The sequence below is a fragment of the Podarcis raffonei genome, chromosome 2 (genome assembly GCF_027172205.1).
Source record: "Podarcis raffonei isolate rPodRaf1 chromosome 2, rPodRaf1.pri, whole genome shotgun sequence".
NCBI lineage: Eukaryota > Metazoa > Chordata > Lepidosauria > Squamata > Lacertidae > Podarcis > Podarcis raffonei.
In genome coordinates this window covers 63,034,301-63,055,766 of record NC_070603.1, presented here as the reverse complement: position 1 = coordinate 63,055,766, position 21,466 = coordinate 63,034,301, and the positions used below count along the sequence as shown (strand labels likewise).

At 43.0% G+C, this 21,466-nt stretch overlaps 1 protein-coding gene across 2 annotated transcripts in view; it reads right to left on the bottom strand.

Annotated features, from left to right (window-relative positions):
- The window catches only part of HMGXB3 (HMG-box containing 3), a 28,887-nt gene that overhangs the window by 5,021 nt on the left and 2,400 nt on the right, over positions 1-21,466 (bottom strand). Inside the window, exons 1-18 of one of the 2 annotated variants that reach the window (XR_008328939.1) lie at positions 21,297-21,457; positions 19,008-19,182; positions 18,055-18,618; positions 17,599-17,697; positions 16,706-16,837; positions 15,434-15,867; positions 14,464-14,639; positions 14,009-14,106; positions 12,733-12,831; positions 11,764-11,913; positions 8,502-8,803; positions 7,336-7,463; positions 6,967-7,098; positions 5,572-5,756; positions 4,998-5,217; positions 4,129-4,262; positions 2,924-3,040; positions 2,315-2,524 (exon numbers count right to left, since the gene is read on the bottom strand). Coding sequence is in view for 1 of the 2 variants with exons in the window: in XM_053377014.1 (XP_053232989.1) it covers positions 2,315-2,524; positions 2,924-3,040; positions 4,129-4,262; positions 4,998-5,217; positions 5,572-5,756; positions 6,967-7,098; positions 7,336-7,463; positions 8,502-8,803; positions 11,764-11,913; positions 12,733-12,831; positions 14,009-14,106; positions 14,464-14,639; positions 15,434-15,867; positions 16,706-16,837; positions 17,599-17,697; positions 18,055-18,618; positions 19,008-19,182; positions 21,297-21,442 (3,501 nt within the window). In the remaining variant the exon portion in view is untranslated. Of the gene's footprint in view, positions 1-2,314; positions 2,525-2,923; positions 3,041-4,128; positions 4,263-4,997; positions 5,218-5,571; positions 5,757-6,966; positions 7,099-7,335; positions 7,464-8,501; positions 8,804-11,763; positions 11,914-12,732; positions 12,832-14,008; positions 14,107-14,463; positions 14,640-15,433; positions 15,868-16,705; positions 16,838-17,598; positions 17,698-18,054; positions 18,619-19,007; positions 19,183-21,296; positions 21,458-21,466 lie in introns of those variants that run through there. The other variant, XM_053377014.1, reaches the window with a different exon arrangement.

Here is a 21,466-nt window from a genome sequence, read left to right as displayed (position 1 = left end):
GTTTGCAATTTGGTCTCTGGTTCCTCTGCCCCTTCGAAATCCAGCTTGCACTTCTGGGAGTTCTCGGTCCACATACTGCTTGAGCCTTCCTTGTAGAATTTTAAGCATAACCTTGCTAGCGTGTGAAATGAGTGCAATTGTGCGGTAGTTGGAGCACTCTCTGGCACTGCCCTTCTTTGGGACTGGGATGTAGACTGATCTTCTCCAATCTTCTGGCCACTGCTGTGTTTTCCAAACTTGCTGCCATATTGAGTGTAGCACCTTAACAGCATCATCTTTTAAAATTTTAAATAGTTCAGCTGGAATACCATCACTTCCACTGGCCTTGTTATTTGCAGTGCTTTCTAAGGCCCATTTGACTTCACTCTCCAGGATGTCTGGCTCAAGGTCAGCAACTACACTACCTGGGGTATACGAGACATCCATTTCTTTCTGGTATAATTCCTCTGTGTATTCTTGCCACCTCTTCTTGATGTCTTCTGCTTCTGTTAGGTCCTTTCCACTTTTGTCCTTTATTATGGAAATCTTTGTACGAAATGTTCCTTTCATATCTCCAATTTTCTTGAACAGATCTCTGGTTCTTCCCATTCTATTGCTTTCCTCTATTTCTTTGCATTGCTTGTTTAAGAAGGTCTTCTTGTCTCTCCTTGCTATTCTTTGGAAATCTGCATTCAATTTCCTGTATCTATCACTATCTCCCTCGCATTTTGCTTGCCTTCTCTCCCCCGCTATTTGTAAGGCCTCATTGGACAGCCACTTTGCTTTCTTGCATTTCCTTTTCATTGGGATGGTTTTCGTTGCTGCCTCCTGTATAATGTTACGAGCCTCCATCCATAGTTCTTCAGGCACTCTGTCCACCAAATCTAAATCCTTAAACCTGTTCCTCACTTCCACTGTGTATTCATAAGGGATTTGACTTAGATTGTATCTTACCGGCCCAGTGGTTTTTCCTACTTTCTTCAGTTTAAGCTTGAATTTTGCTATAAGAAGCTGATGATCTGAGCCACAGTCAGCTCCAGGTCTTGTTTTTGCTAACTGTATAGAGCTTCTCCATCTCTGGCTGCAGAGAATATAATCAATCTGATTTCGATGCTGCCCATCTGGTGATGTCCATGTGTAGAGTCGTCTCTTGTGTTGTTGGAAAAGCGTGTTTGTGATGACCAGCTTGTTCTCTTGACAGAACTCTATTAGCCTTTGCCCTGCTTCGTTTTGATCTCCAAGGCCAAACTCGCCAGTTGTTCCTTTTATCTCTTGACTCCCTACTTTAGCATTCCAATCCCCTATAATGAGAAGAACATCCTTCTTTGGTGTCACTTCTATAAGGTGTTGTAAGTCTTCATAGAATTGGTCTATTTCAGTTTCTTCAGCACCAGTAGTTGGTGCATAAACTTGGATTACTGTGATGTTAAAAGATCTGTCTTGGATTCGTATCGAGATCGTTCTATCATTTTTGAGATTGCATCCCAGTACAGCTTTTGCCACTCTTTTGTTGACTATGAGGGCCACTCCATTTCTTTTACGGGTTTCTTGCCCACAGTAGTAGATATGATGGTCATCTGAACTGAATTCACCCATTCCCGTCCATTTTAGTTCACTGATGCCCATGATGTCAATATTTATTCTTGCCATCTCATTTTTGACCACCTCCAACTTACCCAGGTTCATGGTTCTTACATTCCAGGTTCCTATGCAATATTTTTCTTTACAGCATTGGACTTTCCTTTCGCTTCCAGCATATCCGCAACTGAGCGTCCTTTTGGCTTTGGCCCAGCCGCTTCATCAGCTCTGGATCTACTTGTACTTGTCCGCTCTTCCCCAGTAGCATGTTGGACGCCTTCCGACTTGAGGGGCTCATCTTCCAGCATCATAACTTTTATATGCCTGTTGTCTTTGTCCATGGAGTTTTCTTGGCAGGGATACTGGAGTGGCTTGCCGGTTCCTCCTCCAGGTGGATCACGTTTGGTCAAAACTCTCCACTATGACCTGTTCATCTTGGGTGCCCTGCTCGGCATAGTTCATAGCTTCTCTGAGTTCTTCAAGCCCCTTTGCCACGGCAAGGCAGTGATCCATGAAGGGGTTAATGAAGTTACAGTAGGCAAAATAATGAAGTTACAGTAGGCAAAATAATATCAGAAAGATAGCATAGCATATGCCTTAGGAAGCTGTAGCTCATGTTATCTGAAGAACAACCCCTGACAATTCAGAGTCCCCACCACCTTAGCACCTTCTCTTAAAGGCACCTCTTAAGAAGACAAGCTTGCCCTTGATGATCTCACTAGCTTTGAAAACAGTGCACCGATGCAAGGCAACTAACCTTTAATGGCTCCATGGGGTCAGAGAAGCAGCCCTGGTTCCTCCCCCACATCTGAGCAGTCAAGTCAGGATAGCAGATATCTGCACACAATGCCACAGAGGAGGCCAAGTCTACCACATAGACTGGTGGCCAGTGGCGTGAAGAGGCCAGGAGGTCCACATGGTCCCGGGGGCTTTCTCCCCTCACAATGTATTTTGAGCCACACACAACCTGGGGAGATAAAAAGTGTAACTGATCTGGTGCAACACACTGGAAGATAAGGAAGCACGTCTCAGGCTCCACCCTAAACTTCTCAAATGCTGCCCTGATAACTTAAGCCTCTCTTCAAATGAACAACTTGAATTCTATAGAGGAAGATTCTGTCTAAGTTTCTCTCTAGGGTGACAGTCAAGAAAAGAGCATGGACTGTCCTAACACCATGATCCAGAGCATATTCCCTGATCCAGAGACATATGGATAAGCTGTGGTTTGTTGCAGAGGGAAGTAGCTGCAGCAATCGTGGGATCTGCATGCTTCTCCTCCTCCTTGGAGAACCGTAAGGAGGAATTCAAACCATGTTATGAAACAGGCTTATTTAAACAAACTAGTGCAATTTTTAATCCTCCTCACCTGGTGTGGACAGACTTTGTAGACTTTCCCTCCAGTGAAGTGTGCTGGGGGCTGACTGATCTGTGTCCCATTCTGTACAAAATCATATAGAGCCAGAAGAGAAAGACACAGCTGCTCCTACGGAATATGTCACAGAGAAAAATCAGCATGAGAGAGACAAAACAGGAAGACAAAATGTGGTGTAGTTATAAGTTCATGTAAAGGTTGCAAGGGTCAAAACCCTCAGACTCTCCCGTTTTATTTTTTCATGAACTACCCTATTCCCATCACAGCCTCATATTTTTAAATGATATTTTCTCAAATAGATTTTACCATATTACCCCCAGGATGTGTTTTCAACTAGGGAAAACATTTGGGTGTTTTTTTTAAGCACACACATTACCGGTACATAATTTCTTTTTAACAATATCCAATATAAGAACTTCCCTTATTTAATTATTTAATGTAATCATTTCCCTTATTAATTATTATTAAATTATATTATTAATTAATTAATTAAATTTGTATACCACCCTATACCCACAGGTCTGAGCAGTTACAACATAAAATCACAATATAAAAACACAAAATACATTATAAACATAAAAACAACCCAACAACGCCCCCCCCCCATATTAAAAGGGCATTGGATGTCACTCAGCCAAAGGCTTGGTTTAGGAGGAACATTTTCACCTGGTGCCTAAGGGTGTATAATGAAGACTCCAGGCAAACCTCCCTGGGCAGAGCAATCCACAAATGGGGAGCCACTGCAGAAAAGGCCCATTCCTGTATTGCCACCCTCCAGCCTTCTCGTGGAGGAGGCACATGAAGAAGGGCCTCAGAAGAATATTTTGAGATAAGCTTATAGACTATGTCTGTATCAGCCTTCATCAGCCCAGTGCCCTCCAGATGCTTTGGACTACAACTCCCATCAGCCCCAGCCAGCACCATTGTAGTCCAAAACATCTGGAGGACACCAGGCTGGTGAACGCTGGTCTGTATAATGCCAAAAAAAGAGAGGCTTCCCTTGATAATACAACAATAATACCATGAAGCTTCAAGATGAATTGCACAGTACTATCATCAAGCCATTTACTTTTCCAAACATACTGAAGTGATACTATATGCTTCTGTTTCCCTCTGTAATTGAATCCCAAGAGGACACGGAAGCAGCACACACTTCAAAAGCCAGGGATCGCTATGTGCTTACAGAAAACCTCCATTACCTTTGAGTCCTCTGCCTCCCAGGGAACGCTGCACTGGGTCAAGAAATTCTGCAATTCTTCCTCACTGTATGAACCAATCTGCTCCATTTTACAGGTTTCGTCCTGAATCAGCCTCACTAGAACACTTGCATTACCTAAAGAGCAAGGTGTAATTCTCACTTAGAAGAGAACATTTTAATTAATTCTACAAATGACAATACAGTCCTTGCCTTGCACCAGAATGCAGGAAGCTAAGCCACTTCACAAATTCTGAATTCCTAGAATGACAGACATCAAGCATCTAAGCTGAGCACCAGAAGTTGGCAAGATGAAACTGAGGGCACAAGACCTTTGTCTAAAACAGGCATAGGCAAACTCGGCCCTCCAGATGTTTTGAGACTACAATTCCCATCATCCCTGACCAGTGGTCCTGTTAGCTAGGGATGATGGGAGCTGTAGTCCCAAAACAGCTGGAGGGCCGGGTTTGCCTACGCCTGGTCTAAAAGGTCTTCCCAGTCGTGTGGTGCTCCACAGAAAAAATGATAATGTAGAAAACATTCCTTATCCCTTAATGTGGCCAACATGAAGCTTCTGCATGCATGCCAACCTAAGGGTATTCTAGCAGATGTTGTACCAATGTGCATAGGCTCTATGGGCACAAAACAGGATAGAAAGTGTAAAAAAATTATTGCTTCCCTATGGCAGCTCACTGTGGGAAATATTTTTTTCCAGCAGTGTTCATACAGAGCTGGCAACATTCTACTCAGCCCTTGCCAATTCCACCAGCCTTTTTAAAAACAATTTCAAGGCTAAATTTCCTGCCTTGGTGCTCAGTTCTTAGTGTCCTTTTGGACACCATATAAAGCTACCATTCCAGAGAAACAAGTTACCTGGCATTATATGTGCTTCAAGGTTCTTCTCTCTCTCTGTGTTGACAACCACGGTGCCCCTCATCAGTGGTGGGAAGAAGGGGGAGATGATAGAGGCATCAAACTTTGTGATTGGGATGCTGGAGGGGAATGCCACCTGCTCTATCACTTCCGTCTCCATGGTGGACCAAAAGTCTTCCACGTTTACTTCACTAGACGCCAAGAATTCTGGCCAAGTAAACTAGCATTGGAAGAAGAGGGTAAGAAAAATATCAACCAATGACTTAATTTTAAGACAAGTATATGCCCTATTCAACTCTACACACAGAAATCAATTCTTCTTTCCGCTTTGAATTTCACAGTATCATTAGCTCTGGGTTGTCCCAGTACTCCCCACTCACTTCTCAGAACTTCAGGAAGAGGTTTGCGGAAGAGAATGCCCTGAGAAATTTTGCTGCAAATTTCTCACTTTCCTACTTTGGAACAAACAAGGCTATAAACTGAGCCAGTACATAGTAGCACTACAAACAAATACAACAAGCAGCAGAATTCAAGGTATGACTGGAGCATGTGACGCATGCCTAAGATAATCTACCTCAATATTTTTCAGCAGCAAAACATTTTCCACATTCCTCTGGGCTATTTCAACTTTGGGTGCGATGCCACAGACTCCACAGATCATATCATTGTAGTCTCGGACAGTGAGGCACTCAAAGGCCCAATAGCCATTACATAGCAGTTCTTCGAGCTGAGTGAGCTCCTCTGTGCTCAGGTTTCTCTCTAGGGATAAAAAGAGAACCATTTAACTAGTCTGGAAGCCTCAGACAATCGTCATCCCTAAGAATGGGATTTTGTGGGAAGGACAATAGAATAAATGATAATACTAAGCTTGAAGGAACATACTTCTGCGCTGCCTATTTTCCAGCTCTGTACTCTCACTGGAAAGTCACAGTACTACTTGAATTACAGTTTACCCAGAAATTTTATCTGAGCAATGCTGCTCCTTTTAATTCAGGTACACTGTGATATTTCCACCTGTGTAGGTCCCCAGAGATGACAGGGAACAGAACAGGCTATGTACTCTGTATGACTGCCTTATTGCACCCACAGCAAAGGTGTGTCGGGAAACAGGCACTGCTTCCTTTCCCCTGCACTCCAGTTGTAGCTACACCTACAGCGAATCCAACACATTTCCAGAACATAGTGGAAAGTATCCAACTCACAGACATAGTGCAGTATTCAACTAAATAATTGTGCTCACACAAGGCTTACCATCAGCACAATAGGACTTTCCCCCTTCTCCACATTCTATTGCATAAAGAAGAATACTTGCACTGACACAACAGTCAGTCACAATGGCTGGGAAACCATGGCTGAGCAAAAAGAAAGTCAGCTTAATTCAGTAACTTTCACATTCTATTCTTGGAAAAGCAGAAGAAAAAGTACCCAATGATCAAGTGAAGGCAACTTTACACTGCCAGCAAATCCCTATCCAAAGATGTCAGACAATCCTGCTGGGTAGGTTCTGTAGTCTCATCTTCTGCATATTTTGGGACACAGGAAAAGCATTCATTCATAGTCTTTCAGCTGACATCATACCAACAGGCCCTTTTGCCTATAGTCCTGAATAGCTAAAATACTAATCTCTCTTACAAAGCCCTCCATTCCACAATAGTCAGCTGATTAAATAAAGCATCCAGGGAATCTGCTAAAATAGTCCTTGATTGGCCACTGTTTTCTCAAGGAGAAAATGTTAAATGGTGGCTAAAAACTGTTGACTCAGCAGTCACAACTGCTGGGTAGATTTCTGAATGGGTAACAGACATTTTCACAAACTCATCAAATAAAGTGCAGGGGAGTCTTAATTTGGAAAGAACTGGTTGGAAAAAGCCAATTACTTTAAACCCCCTCACAGAAAAACCATCCTATTTCCAAGCAAACTAAGGGTGCAAAGCTGTTAGGAAATAAGGAGAAAGGGAATTATCAATACCAGTCTGCTCCTGCACCGATTCCAAGATGCTGCTGACTGCCACTTTAGGATCCTCTCCGAGTTTAATATGATTTCTTATTGTAAACAGAAGGTCCAGGCTCACCAAAAGCTTGTTGCCCACATTAAACAAGCCTACAATTGAAAACAAAAACAAAGACAGCTCTTACTATGGATTTAGAAATTCAGAAGATAGCTCAGATCCCAAGTTCAGAAACTCTGTTCACATTCAAGCACACAGCACAACCTCATGAAGAAGAAACACATAAAAATCACAACAGAAGAACAGAATGCACATGACACACTTTTATACACCCCCCCCCTTTGAAGCTTAGGGCTCCAATATACTAGTTTATTGATACAGTTTCTTACCGGTGTATATATCATTGAAGCTGTGGAGAGCCAAGCACTGCACATTCACGCACACCTTGAGCTGAGCAGTGACCACCTGCAGCCGATTAGCTGTCAACAACCAGCACTCTTGAGGACCCGCAAGAGAACTATGAAAATAGATGGAAAGGAAATTGTTTTCAATTTAAGAAATGCCAGGAAAGACAGAAGTAGGATCAAACGCTTAGCTGAAAGTACTTACCTTAAGCCCTTCCTGGAAATCTAAACACAGCCTAAAACACAGGTTATCTCCACTTGGAGGGGAAAGCCACCCTGATGGTGCGTTTGAAGTGTATTTTGTGGTTTCATATTTTGATTTTATTCTGTGAGACCTCCAGGTACAGGGCGGAATATAAATTCAATGAGTAAATAATAAAAAATCTAAATAATCTTTCTTTGTTCACAAGCAACATTTTCATACCACTGAATATAATAAAATCTCTAAGCGGTTTGCTGATAAAAAGACAACAGTAAATATTTTCTTAGATTCAGACTAAAAACAAAAACACAAATGTATGTCACAGATAAAACTCAGCATAAAAAAGAAGAAAAACTGCAGCCAGATTTGTCTGCTTCTTTCTCATATTTCTTAGTATATAACCTGTAAATAGAACAAATGATCTAGAATCCACAGAAGCAATGCCTCTTTAGACAGCATCTCCACCCTACTATGGGTACATAGATGCAGAAAATCTGGATGTTCAAATCACACTTCATTTTCTCAAGGAAAAAAAAGAGAGAAGGAAATATAATTCTAGTTTCAGGACCTGCGGTATGTCTGGAGAAAGTGACACACAAACATAGCGGCCAATAGCCTTACCAGTCCTGGTAGACTAGCTTGTCCATGTGACTTGATTTGTCAGTTTTGTTCACCACCAATGAGGCACATATGACTAAAATGCAGGTGCTACACTTTACTTAAGATTCGAAATGCACAAACTGGTTATGAGAGCAAGGAACATTTTCTTTTAAAGAGCAAGCCCTCTAGAATAGGAGCAGGGAACCTGCGGCCTCCAGGTATTGCTCAGTCAGAACCCACCCACCCCCACCTCAGCCATAGACTGACTGGAGCTGGGAGTACAGTGACATTTGGAGACACGCCCCCATCTGCTTGAAAAGAATGGCAATCAATGCAATTCTTCACTCACTTTGGTCCTCCTTTGAACAAAGGGCTGCTACAGAGAAGGCACTGGGATGATGGAAACTCGTAATAGTTCGACCAAGAGGTCTGCTCGATGGTGACCGTCTCCTCATTCATATTGGACAGGATGAGCTGCGAACTATTGAGTTCATGAATCAGTGCAAAAACATCAGCCAGCTCCGATTCGTTCTCCGGTATCTGTATTACTTTGCGAAGAAGCTGTAAGGTGGACTGACGCTGGACTTCTTTTTGGGACTGAATTAGAGGCTCACTGGTGTTCAGCACATCTGCAGGGCTAGAGGTGACCTCCTAGAAAGAAAGATTCGTTTTATCTGCCAATATGTTTGTGGGTTCGAAAATGATCTTATTTTCTGCTATTTGTGCAAAGACTAGACAAAAACAGTGATTTGGTAATACTCTGAACAACTCCAGGCACGCGTGGAAGAAGCGGACCATTTGGATCCCTTCCAGTCAGGATTCAGGCCTCATCATGGGACTGAAACTGCCTTGGTCGCACTGGTTGATGATCTCCGGCGGGCTAGGGACAAAGGTGAGAGCTGTTTCCTAGTTCTGCTGGATCTCTCAGTGGCGTTTGATACCATCGACCATAACATTCTTCTGGACCGTCTTGAGGGGCTGGGAGCTGGGGGCACTGGCATACAGTGGTTCCGCTCCTTCCTCCTGGGCCGTGTTCAGAAAGTGGTGGGGGGGATGAGCGTTCAGACCCCTGGGCTCTCACTTGTGGGGTGCCTCAGGGTTCTGTCCTCTCCCCCATGCTTTTCAACATTTACATGCAGCCACTGGGAGAGATCATCAGGAGATTTGGGCTGGGTGTTCATCAGTATGCGGATGATACCCAGCTCTACCTCTCTTTTAAATCAGAACCAGTGAAGGTCCTGCGTGAGTGTCTGGAGGCAGTTGGAGGATGGATGGCAGCTAACAGATTGAGGTTGAATCCTGACAAGACAGAAGTACTGTTTTTGGGGGACAGGAGGTGGGCAGGTGTGGAGGATTCCCTGGTCCTGAATGGCCCTGAAGGACCAGGTGCACAGCCTGGGAGTCATTTTGGACTCACAGCTGTCCATGGAGGCACAGGTCAAATCTGTATCCAGGGCAGTTGTTTACCAGCTCCATCTGGTACGTAGGCTGAGATCCTATCTGCCTGCAGACTGTCTCGCCAGAGTGGTGCATGCTCTGGTTATCTCCCGCTTGGACTACTGCAATGCACTCTACGTGGGGCTACATTTGAAGGTGACCCGGAAACTACAACTAATCCAGAATGCGGCAGCTAGACTAGTGACTGGGAGCGGCCGCCGAGACCATATAACACCGGTCTTGAAAGACCTACATTGGCTCCCAGTACGTTTCCGAGCACAATTCAAAGTGTTGGTGCTGACCTTTAAAGCCCTAAATAGCCTCAGTCCAGTATATCTGAAGGAGCGTCTCCACCCCCATCGTTCTGCCCGGACGCTGAGGTCCAGCTCCGAGGGCCTTCTGGCAGTTCCCTCACTGCGAGAGGCCAAGTTACAGGGAACCAGGCAGAGGGCCTTCTCGGTAGTGGCGCCCGCCCTGTGGAACACCCTCCCACCAGATGTCAAAGCGATAAACAACTACCTGACATTCAGAAGACATCTGAAGGCAGCCCTGTTCAGGGAAGTTTTTAATATGTGACATTTTAGTGTATCTTACATCTTTGTTGGAAGCTGCCCAGAGTGGCTGGGGAAACCCAGCCAGATGGGCGGGGTAAAAATAATAAATTATTATTATTATTATTATTATTATTATTATTATTATTACTCTCAAGGGTGTGCTGAGCCCCAGCTCAAACAGAAACCCTGACTGCACAGGGTTCCCTATTGCAGAGGAGACTCTAACCATATTCAGCCAAACACAATTAGAATCTCCCTACAGACCTTTGCACAGAAATAGTTTAAGGCTAGGAAACGAAGGAGCAGAGCTGCTGCCCATGAGCCCACAAACCCCTACCCAGTATGAGCCCTCACACATTCTTTTGAATACCTAAAGAAGGCTAAGGTCAACTGTGGAAGAGTCCACACACTCTCACAGGTGTATGAAGAATGGAATTCAGTGCCATGTTGCGTCTGCTCAAGCATCCCTCCTCCCCCCCCCCCCAGTTATGGGGATTCTCCTGGTCTCCCGAGTGCCAATTTGGGATTTGTGCAGGGGGGTGGGCACTGTGAGGGAAGAGAGGGGAAGCCCTGTTGTGCAAGTAGTAGCCCTGGTGCAGGTCTTCCACTGATGGGGTTTATTAGGTGAATCCCACCCAAAATGTGCAAATAGTCTTCAATTATTAACCTGCTGCCTGTTAACTACAGAAGGTCTGAGAAGTGCCGCTTCAAATTTAGTGCATCAAGGAATTGGAAATTAAGTACATCAAAGAACACTAGGGGGCTCTTTAGGATAGTAAAACAAAACACGCTTTGCTTTAGTGAATTTACGTTAGCTGACTGTAGAGTCCTCTGCTAACCAAGATTTGTAGCTAGCTTCAAACCCTAATTAAGAGCACACCCTCAAAGTAGTTTGCCAACTATGGCTAACAATGCCAATAAAATCCTGAACCGTGGTTAACTCTTAACCAGCAGAGATCATTCATGTATGAGAGGGGAGGAGCTAGGAATGGAGCATGTGATCCCAGCACCCACCCACAAACCCTTCAACAAGGTTACAGTTGCAGCAAAGCAACAGCACATAACAAAGATTTTAAAGAAAATGCAGATTGCACAACTCTGTCACTTCGTATTAATTATGCTAATACTAGAAGCAGCCCAGAGTAGCGGGGGAAACCCAGTCAGAAGGGCAGGGTAAAAATAATAATAATAATAATAATAATTTATTATACCCCCTTGAACTATTTTCTAGAATTTTTTCCCAACCCCCTGAAAGTCTCCAAGAATTCTTGCTTCTGCCCCACCACACACCCCTTTTAACAGGAAACAACCCTTACTTTTTATATAGCATTAAACCCCAAAATAAAAAACCCACAGCAGCCACGGAATTTGTCTTCCCAAAATTAAGCCTACTTTTCTCTCGCTTTAAACAGCACTGAAAAGTAAACCAGAATGGTATCAAGAACTAACAGTTATAAAACATAGCTTCTAAACACATTTGTCATACAACCCAACCAGTTAATTTTACTCAGAAGCAGGTCCCACCACATTCAAAACCACAGGCCAATAGGAGAGAGATTTCTAGCGTAGCACACTCAATTCTAAGGAGTAACAAAAAACAAAACACCAGCCACAACTCACCAGGGATTTTGCTGTTTTCTCAGCCCTGTCTTTGGTAAGATTGTAGCCACAGCTGGGACAGATCCTTGGTTTATGCCGATTAGTGTATACGTAACTGCAAGAAGGATTCTTACATTTCCCTCTGCCACGTGAAGTGGCCAACCCCAAGTCCTACAAAAAAAGACAGACCAAATATTTATCCAATCTGCTTTACACGTATCAGGAAGATACTGGACCTACAGAACTTGCTACACTATCCACTTTCCCTGAACACGTAAAAATCAGCAATGACATTAGTCACCACACCAACAACCACCGAAAACTGTTTGCTTCAGAATTAACAAGAATTATCGCAAGCATTAAGCTAGATGATGTTCAAGCAAACATAATAGGGTTAGGGTTGGATGCTGGTTTTGATGAAGGGGAAAACAGAAGCAGAATTCCATTAAGATGTCATGGGAAACCGTGTTCAAAAGAGATTAACGTCAAGTAAGATAACAACCTGTACACTTTCCATTTCACTGCACTACTATGAACCACCAGCGGGTGAGAAGTGAAACCCACACATGCTCTCTGACTAGAAGCTGTGATGTTTCAGGGCAAATCAAACTGCAAATGCTTATGAATGGAAAGGGAGGTAGAAGCTGACCTAGAAACCAGTTCATAAGGGGCTGTGCAGTTCAAAGCATGGGCAACACCACCTTGTGCTTTCAGTAGAAGTCAGCTAAAAGTCAGTACCAGTTAAGGAAGTTTATACAACTAAACCAGCCTCAGTTCTTAGCCAGTTCCTAAAATAAGAAGTTTCAAAACTTTGAAGTGCTTTGACAGTATCAAAGATGATAACCACAGCAAAACTGTGGCCTACTTTTAAAAACAGACAAGGGGTTCTCATTTGAGGAAAACCATGCACCTGGTAACAGAAAGCAAAAGAGAGAGGAAAAGCCACATATTGCATTCTCCTGAGGTGCTGCAGTGACAAAGGATTCTCACCAAGGTTACAGTGCAGCTGTACTTATAGGAAGGGAATACATCTGGTTTGACCTCCACCACTTTGACGTGAGATGCTGAGCTGTCTGTGCTGCCACGGAGCTTTCAATGGGGATCAAGGAGGCAAGAGAAAAATAAGACTCAAGTCATATGCACTGTTGGAAATTCTACTAGACTGTCATCTGTACCTAACATACTTCTGATTATTTCCCTCCACATATCACCAGTCTCTACTTTACAGCAAAGCCCTCCCAAGGCAGCTTATATACCAAAACAAAACATGAAACACCTCATGTCAATAAAAGCAAATCATTCATATGTTTTACTATTCATTTTCACTCTTCCGTAAATATACAGCAAATTGCTGTCTGAAGGCCAGTTTGTACTATGCATGGCCTGTAAATGCAACACACACAGGAGCACAGGAGCAGCCTAAAGCTTGCAGACAGAAGGCAACCCTAGCATTTTCCCATAATTAAGCCTAACATTCCCATAGGTTATGCTCTGCACAAATAGTGAACAAAGGCTGAAAACATATGCTTGAACTCGAGTAGACCCAGCTCATATAACTGTCTGCCACAGAATTGGGGTGGATGGATTATCTGAGCAGAGTTTATTAATTATGAAGTCTACACACAAATGTTACAGTTCACACCACACATGGTGAGAAGGTTGTAAGCAAAGCCAAGTCTTGTTCCCAGCATGAACTGGCCTTGAAACGACTTCACTAGAAATAGAACAGGCCAGAATACTCTCTCTATATATATTGAAATTTCCCCTAGAGACTGTAATAGTGTAGCAGGTCATACCAGGATGGGGAAAGGCCAGATCAAACCCCCGCTCTGCACTCTGGTCCAAACACATCCTCTCAGTCAAGCTACCTTGTTATGAGGATAAAATGGAGGGGTGGGGACTATGTATACAGTCTGTGATTCTTAGAGGAAGGGTGGGATTAAAGTGCATAACATAAATAATAAGTAATTAAAAAGATTACACAGTATCACACACGCTACTGAGTATTTTTTTTAATTTTAGGAAGCATTTGCAAAGTATAATGCAAGAAGCATTTCCAAGCTCCTGAAGTTCATGCTCAGGGTCCAAGGAATAGAAATCTGTAGGCCAGAGCCTGATGTTTGCAGGATAAGCCACACGAAATTAAACGAGTTATGTAAACTAAATTTTCCCCCACTTTACATGAAAAAACTGAATTCTGTAACATGCTAACAATTACATTCCTAGACAATAGAAGAGCATGAATTCAGGCAAAAACCAGCATTACCTTGTGCTCTTCAACACTGGGTGGTTGCAAGGGAGACTGGCCCAGCTGCTTCAGAGTGCTAGGCTTCAGTCCTGAGATTCTTACACAGGAGTTTTTTTCTTAAATAAAAAACAAGCATGGAACATTTAAGATATGTGAACAATACACATCAATATGTTGCATTTTATCCTGACCGGTCTAGCAAATGCAGTGTGGGATGTGGTGTAGCAAAATCATGTTTGAATCTCAAAAGAGACCAAAGCACAAATGTGCAGGCTCTCTTTTCTTACAAGCAAACTGACAGTCCTGGAAACATAAAACTGCTTTGATGGGAAATCATGATCCAAGCCTTCTCTTCATTAAGAGGCACTCACAGTCACACCCCACCAGCATAATTCTAGGTACAACAATTCATGTCCTGCCATTCAGAAAACCCAGTTTCCCTCACCACACACAAACAGTAACCCTTGTTTTACCATTGTTTGTAAATGGCTGCCTGCAAGCAGGCTGCTCTGTGTTGGCTTCTCTTGCCACACTGACAGGGGCAGGCAAAATTGCCCTCGTAGGTCTTGCTGCGGCCAGCAAGGAAGGCTTGGGCTTGGCTTTGCTCTTCTGCTCCTGCCCTTTGGGTGCAGTGCCAAGAGCATCAGCTCTGAAAAGAGAAGAAAAGCAGTTGAGAATTCCACAGTTCAGCTATGCCAGCGGCAGTCACAACCTGCTTGAGAAGCAAGGTGGCAGCCTTGTAATTTATCTGAGGCTTGCCATCTGTCAAAAAAGAGACACTAAATATAGATAGCATTGACTCAAAGGTGTCAATGCAAACATGCTAAAAGAGCTACTCTGAGAAGCCTGGAAGGCAAAAACGTCCTTGGAGCACACCAAGAAAATCATTTGGAGCCAAAAGTGTAATTAGCAGTGCAAGACATGTGTGGCGTTTGCCTCCTAGGTGGGTCATAAGGACAGGGTTAAAATGAGTGTGATGTGATTGGCCAGTGGAAACTGATAGGAGGAGTTAGAGTGAGAGTTGGAGTTGTGTGAAAGTCAGTTGAGAGTTGGGAGTTGGAGAAGGAAGAGGGAAGAATATGTGGGTTGGTCGAGTTGTGTGGTGAGAGAGAGAGAGGAATTGTTAGGTGGAGTCAGATAGTTAGTTGGGATAATCAGTTTGAAGTTGTTAGGAACATTGGGTCAGTAAATAAACTAAGATTAAGAAACTGCCAAGAAAAATTAATTGAAACCATAAGCTTGTTCATGCCTATAAAATAAACTTGATTATTTGTTAATGTTAACAACTGACTGGACTCCATGTGTACCCGTGAGAAACGGGTTGGTGGCAGCGAAGAAAGCAATCACAGTGGTGGCACAGGGTCAATAGACCGTCAAACGTCCGGGGACCCTGTGTGATCGCCACAACATGCAATGTCTATATTTCACACAAAATCAACTTACCCTGTTGGATGTTTCGTGGCAGAAGCTGGATTTGAAAGGGAGCTGGCAGCACGCGCTACCTCCACCAATGCCTGTGCCTCCAGCCCTTCATTCTCCCTGTCCTTCTGTTCTAATAAAGGCTCCGCCTGTACAATGCCCTCTTGAAGTTGAATAACAGCCGTGGCGTTTCCTTGCTCCTCTGGCTGCATGTTGTTTGCAAGGATGTGAGCCTCCGAGATGATCACTTCTTCCCATTCCGTTTCCTGCACCTGCTGCCCAGAAGGGGCAGCATTCAGAAGCTGAGTAACTGCTTCGGAGCTCTCCAGCATAGATTTGGAGGCACTGTCGTGAACCACAGCCTGTCCCAAGGCTAATGGCTGCTGACTTTTTTTGGGCCCCAATGTTTTTAAAGGCACACTGGAAGTTGGCTCAGTTTTGCCTTTAGGCTGTTTCTCCTGAAAGGCAAAGCACATTCAAAGTCAGCATCACATATACTTCATATTGCATTAAAATCCATTCAGTAAATAATAATTGGCAGACATGGAGAATGAAAACACGGAATTCTCCAGGGCTGAAAATGTGGAATGAATATCAACCCGTCAAATAAGCAGATGTGAAACCATATTTAAAAAAAAAAAAAGGATTTCTCTTTCTTTGAGCAATTCAGCTAATTTGAAATAGGCATACTTTAAAAAAAACAAAAACAAAAACCTTTGGGACAACAGGAAATACACACTGATTCTTGATTTCATCAGGCACTAGTGCCTTGGGCTTTAATTTGTATTGTGGATTATATATTTTTATGTGCATTTAACAGGTCAAAAGGAGGGATATAAAATCTTTGAATAAATAACTAAATAAGAATGGTTGATCAAGTATCATTCTTCACTTTCATTTAACTATCAACTGTGCCAAGCCGGAGCAGGAGGGGAGGAGCTCAGGTTTTTATCACAGCAGTTCAAAAATGAACTTAATGGTTTTAAAAGGAGTTAGAGCAGAAAGCAATGGCTGATTTCAGTTTATTAGACGCAACTCAGCCTGAGATAGAAAAAGGACACCCCAAAGAAGTTTTCCACTTGTAGAATTATGAAAAGAAGGAAATTGCTTTGAGTATTTTTGACAGTATGGAGTCAACCCTATCCACATACTTCTTGCCAAGAACAAAGGCTCTGAAGACTCACCATTTCAACAAATAAACCATTCCATAGCCTTACTTACTTTATGCATTAAAAGCCAAGAATAAACACAAAAAGCGAGGTGCAAGGTCACATTTCCTAAAATCTGAAAACATACCTTTGGGATCCATTTGCCTCCCAGAAAGTTCCCACACATTGGACATTTGGGTGGCTTGTGTCTGGTCACGTATGTGAATGTACAACCAGGGTTGGTGCAATTCCCATGCCCTCTGCGGGTGTAGGTAGTTGTCTGAAGTGAGAGGGTATGGATTATTTTGCTAGAACTACATCACAACTGGAAGTTTCCTTCCTATCACTAAGTATATTCAAACATCATTAAAAGACTGCATCATGACAGTAGCATAGAATCACTCTCATTACTTCACTTAGATCCCTGTTCTGCATGGCAACTAGGGCAGATCATTTTACCCAGAGTTATCGGGTTGATAAGCCAGCAATACTGCCATTTTCACTTTTGATGATACTAAAATGCTAAGAAGTGTAACTTTAAAAACAACCCCCCAGCTCACATTCTGTAATTCACACAAAACAGTTGTCAAAAGTGAGCATGGCCACACAAAAAGCACAACATAGATGCATACTCACAGACAGACATCCACAACTGTTCTAACCTCACCAGCAATGAAGGTTGTTGTTGTTGTTTTAAAAGAATTGTAGCCTGCTATTGGAGGCCTTTTCCAAGCCAAATTATGGCATGAGTTGCATTTTCGGAAGAGTCACAGCTGAGGAGGGCAGGATTAACCCTCATCACCTCATGTACTGTATGTTGCATATATGCACAGGTTCTGGGTTTAGACCCTAGTGTCTCCTGTAAAAGGACTGGAAAACCCAAAGAACTGAAAATCCAGAGGAACAGTAATATTCTAAAAGACTGATTGTCTGATTCACTATAAGACACTGGCTTAGTGTGTTCTAGACCTAACTAAAAGCAATGCACGAAAAATGAAGCGCCTTTCCAAGAGAGATGGCATCAGCGCTTCCTTTACTGACCAGTTTGATTGATGTTGGATTTTCCAAAGCAGAATGGGCTGACAGAGGTAGCATAATGAACTGTGCAGTAGGCGTTGATGAATTACTTTCTTCTCTGTCCTACAAGAGAGAAACAGGTTGCGTGTGTTTTCTATGTTCTAGCAATTTTACTGCACGTCCTCCCCGCCCCATTAATATAAAATTCACAAAACACAGTATGCCAAAACAACAGGGCAGTGGTAGTTAAGACCTACAGATGCAGCCATCTTGATCTGTTCAATAAGCTACAGGACTGGATAAATTTTGTTTCACAATTATTCAAGAGTGTGACCAGCAACAAGAATAAGGCTGCAATCTAGGCAGATTACATTAGGTATCTGTCCCATTGAACCAGTGGAATTTATTTCCCAGTAAAAATGCACTGGATCACCCAGTAAGGAAAGCCAAGAGGGAAAAACTTTCAAAAGCTTTACTTACTCTTCGGGTCACCACAGCTACAACAGAGAGACCCTCTGAAGGCTGTGGTTGGGCCACAGCAATGCCCCCATTGGAGGCATCCGAACTGTTTACCAGGGTCTCTTCAATAACCACGCTAGCTGCTTGATAGGGATAGCCATCGCTTACTTCCAAAGAGGCTTCATCCAGGAGAACATCTCCAGCCCCTTTGTGTGCATCAGGTCTGACATAATGAGACAAGATCTCCGATGCAACAACTTCTTCTATTGTGTCTGACTGAACAAATGAGGCTGGGTCTTCTGAAACCCCTTCAATGGCAATGCACTGCTCAGCAATGCCAATGTGGCTGGAATCTACAGAGAGGATGTTCTGCACAGTGCTGTGGGAAACACCTGTGACATTGGTAGAAGCTGTCAGTCCTTCTGATGCTGTTTGGCCCTGGGTGACGCAGAGTTCCAAGTGCTGCTTGCTTCTCTCCTCCTGGAGAGAGCCTTTGGGGATAATTATGTAATCTGAACGCGGGAGGATTTTACGGAAACCTGGAATGTCTGGAACCACAGCAGTCAGGGAAGACAACTTTGAGTTCTATGGAAAAGGGCAAACAAGGGGCATGAGGACACATCAGTTTGGCTATTTTAACACATTCCTGGCATATCAAATAAGCCACAAAAGCAAAATTCTACCAAGATTTCCGTATCTGTAGCAAAGCATATGGATAAGGTATGCACACATACCTCAAACGTGTGTGCAGTCATTTCAGAAACTCAATGAAACTTAGATGCTCCTCCATACTAAAAAAAGTTATTCCCGGCTACCTCTAAACACAGTACTGTGTAAGCAGCAGAGTTTAGAAAAAGCAAGTAAAAGGCCATGATGTTTAAGTATTTTATTTCTTGCTGGTTTCGATATAGAGCAAAACATAATCTTTGCATGCCAGTAGGTGCCATGAAAGGAAGCTACTTAGGATGAATTACCGGGTCTAGACCTTCTTTTTCTAATTTGGCCTTCTCCAAATAATAACTCTTCTCAGCCACACTGAGCAGCTTCCAACTCTCACTGATCTTCTTGTTAATTTCAGACTGGGGAAGATGTGGGAGCTCCTGCTGAACTTTCAGGTATATGTCATAATAATATAGAAGGTATGCAGATCTGGAAAGCAAGCAAATACCAGACTTTTACAGCCCGTCACAAATTACAGTGACAGCAAACAAATCCACTTAACCCGGGCCAGCCCAGCAATTACAGGTTTGCTTTAAAATAAACATTCAGAAAATAAAAAGGTGTTTTGTAAAGAGAAACACATTGAGATTGAAAGAGGTATTTGGTAAACAACAGTCCAACCCTATACATGATTACTAGGAAGCAACTTCAGTGGGAGAATTTGGATGTCACACTAAGCCATAGATGAGCATGACAAAGATGAGCCACAGTGAGCTTTGAGTTTGCATCCTCCGCCCTCCCCTCTTCACTGTCCAGGAGAAGCTTTCGCTTAATCATCTAGAGCAACAAACTCGTGTTTTAATATTAATCATGATTTTTCCTGAAACAAGCCAACTTCAAACTGTGGGTTAGGAAGCAGGCTTGTTTAAAGAAAACTATTGTTCTTTCCCTCTTTAATTCATGTGTCCATTCCTCTCTCACGATGTCTAGAGAGAAGTTGTCTCCCTCTCAACTTTGGTCACCCAGTCAGAAAACTGACAACAGGTTCAAGACACAGGATAAAAAGGTACTTCTTCCACACAACTGATGACTAATTTTTAGAATTTAATCCCTATGGTATGTGGGGATGGCCAGTAAGATGGCTTTTAAAAGGATTGGCCACAGGCTAAATGGAACCTCCAGGTTCCTATGCATTATTTTTCCTGCTGGATATCGGCAGATTTATATCAGTGGTGAATCCTGTATCATGCAGTGCTTTCCCCCCTCCCAGCCCGAGTCCTGGATTAGCAAAGAAGAAAAGCAAGAAGCTTCTGCACATGAGGCCTTTATTTCATGCCTGTCATGATCATTCACAGAGCTAGAGTTGCCATGGACCCAGTCACAATGAGGGGCTTATTCCATGTAACATAAAGCTTTAACTTTCACACCCGGTCCCATTCAACCTACTATTTCAGTCCCAAAGCCCTTCATTTACAATATTATCTGTTCTGGCACTCAGATGAGTACTGCAGGAACTGAACCCGAGAAAAACAGAGGAAATGACTGTGAGAGGGACAGAATGAGTGTTGGCAAGGGACTGTCTGACCTAAACTCACTTTTCTTTTCACGCCTAAGAAGAGTGCAAGGGGCATCCAAGCATTTATTTACAGACCAGCTAATACATTCTCTACGCTACTGTAAACTGTTCTTTTACTGTAAACAAGACAAGAGTTCTCTCAAGTACTCAAAGAGTTTGAATTATTTCTCAAACAAACTTAGTTTTCCCACCACAAATTTACAAGGCACACTAGATTCCTGCTGCCCTTGTACCTTCAGGGAGAGATCTAACATAGAGCAAAAGGGCATCTGCTCAGGCAAGGAGGATTCTCCTTCCTTTCTTTCACCCCACTGGTAGGGCTCAAGCTCCCTCAAGCTTCTACTCTGAAGGGTTGGAACAAGGTGCTAGAGGAGGGGTTTGTTGTTGTTTTTTTGGTCTCATTGTGCAAGCAGATTTGCTTTGCACAAGCAGGTGGACATTATTGGGTGTCACTTTAAGTTCTGGAACAAATCCAACACTTTAACCTTTCCTACTGATCTTATAGCAAAAGATATCCAAATTTTCAGATACACTGGCACTGTCTTATCTCCAGTGATGATGTTATGTTTTCAATTAAGATCCATGGCAGAGTGATTTCTATTCTCAGCCCTAAGGCCCTGTTGATTTTTCTTACCTCTTTACAAAGAAGACCTACTTTACTGAAATATTTAACTAGCTAACAGAGGATGAGTGCAGACAAGTGCACAGAATTCAAGACAGACTAGTGAGTGGACTAGCAGAAAAGGGGTTGAGTATGTGCCCAGCAAAGAAACCAAATCACTGCAAAAGGAGGAAATCCCCCGCTTCCCAAGGCAGAAAACTGCTAGAGGAGGGATGGAGCTTTCTGGCCCTCTTCTGCTGCCCATCTCGCCCAACAGACTAGCAAAAAATTTTGCAGGCTAGTTACTTTTGTGGACTTCTACAAAGCTGTCATTTTTGGAAAAGGAATGCACACTAAAAAAAAGTTATCTTAGATGGAAAGCTCTTTATACGATATACATCCATTTAGGAGGAAGATATCACCCACCTGGGCTTCTTAGTCTTTTCCCCTTGATCTCCAGGACTTCTATATTTCTTCTTCTTTTTAGATGGCACCGGAGAAGCAAAGGTGTATGTGCTTTCTATTTCCTCCATTACTACAGTAACTTCACTGCCATCATATGGAGCTTCCATTTCTATGGAAAAATTCTAAGAAGT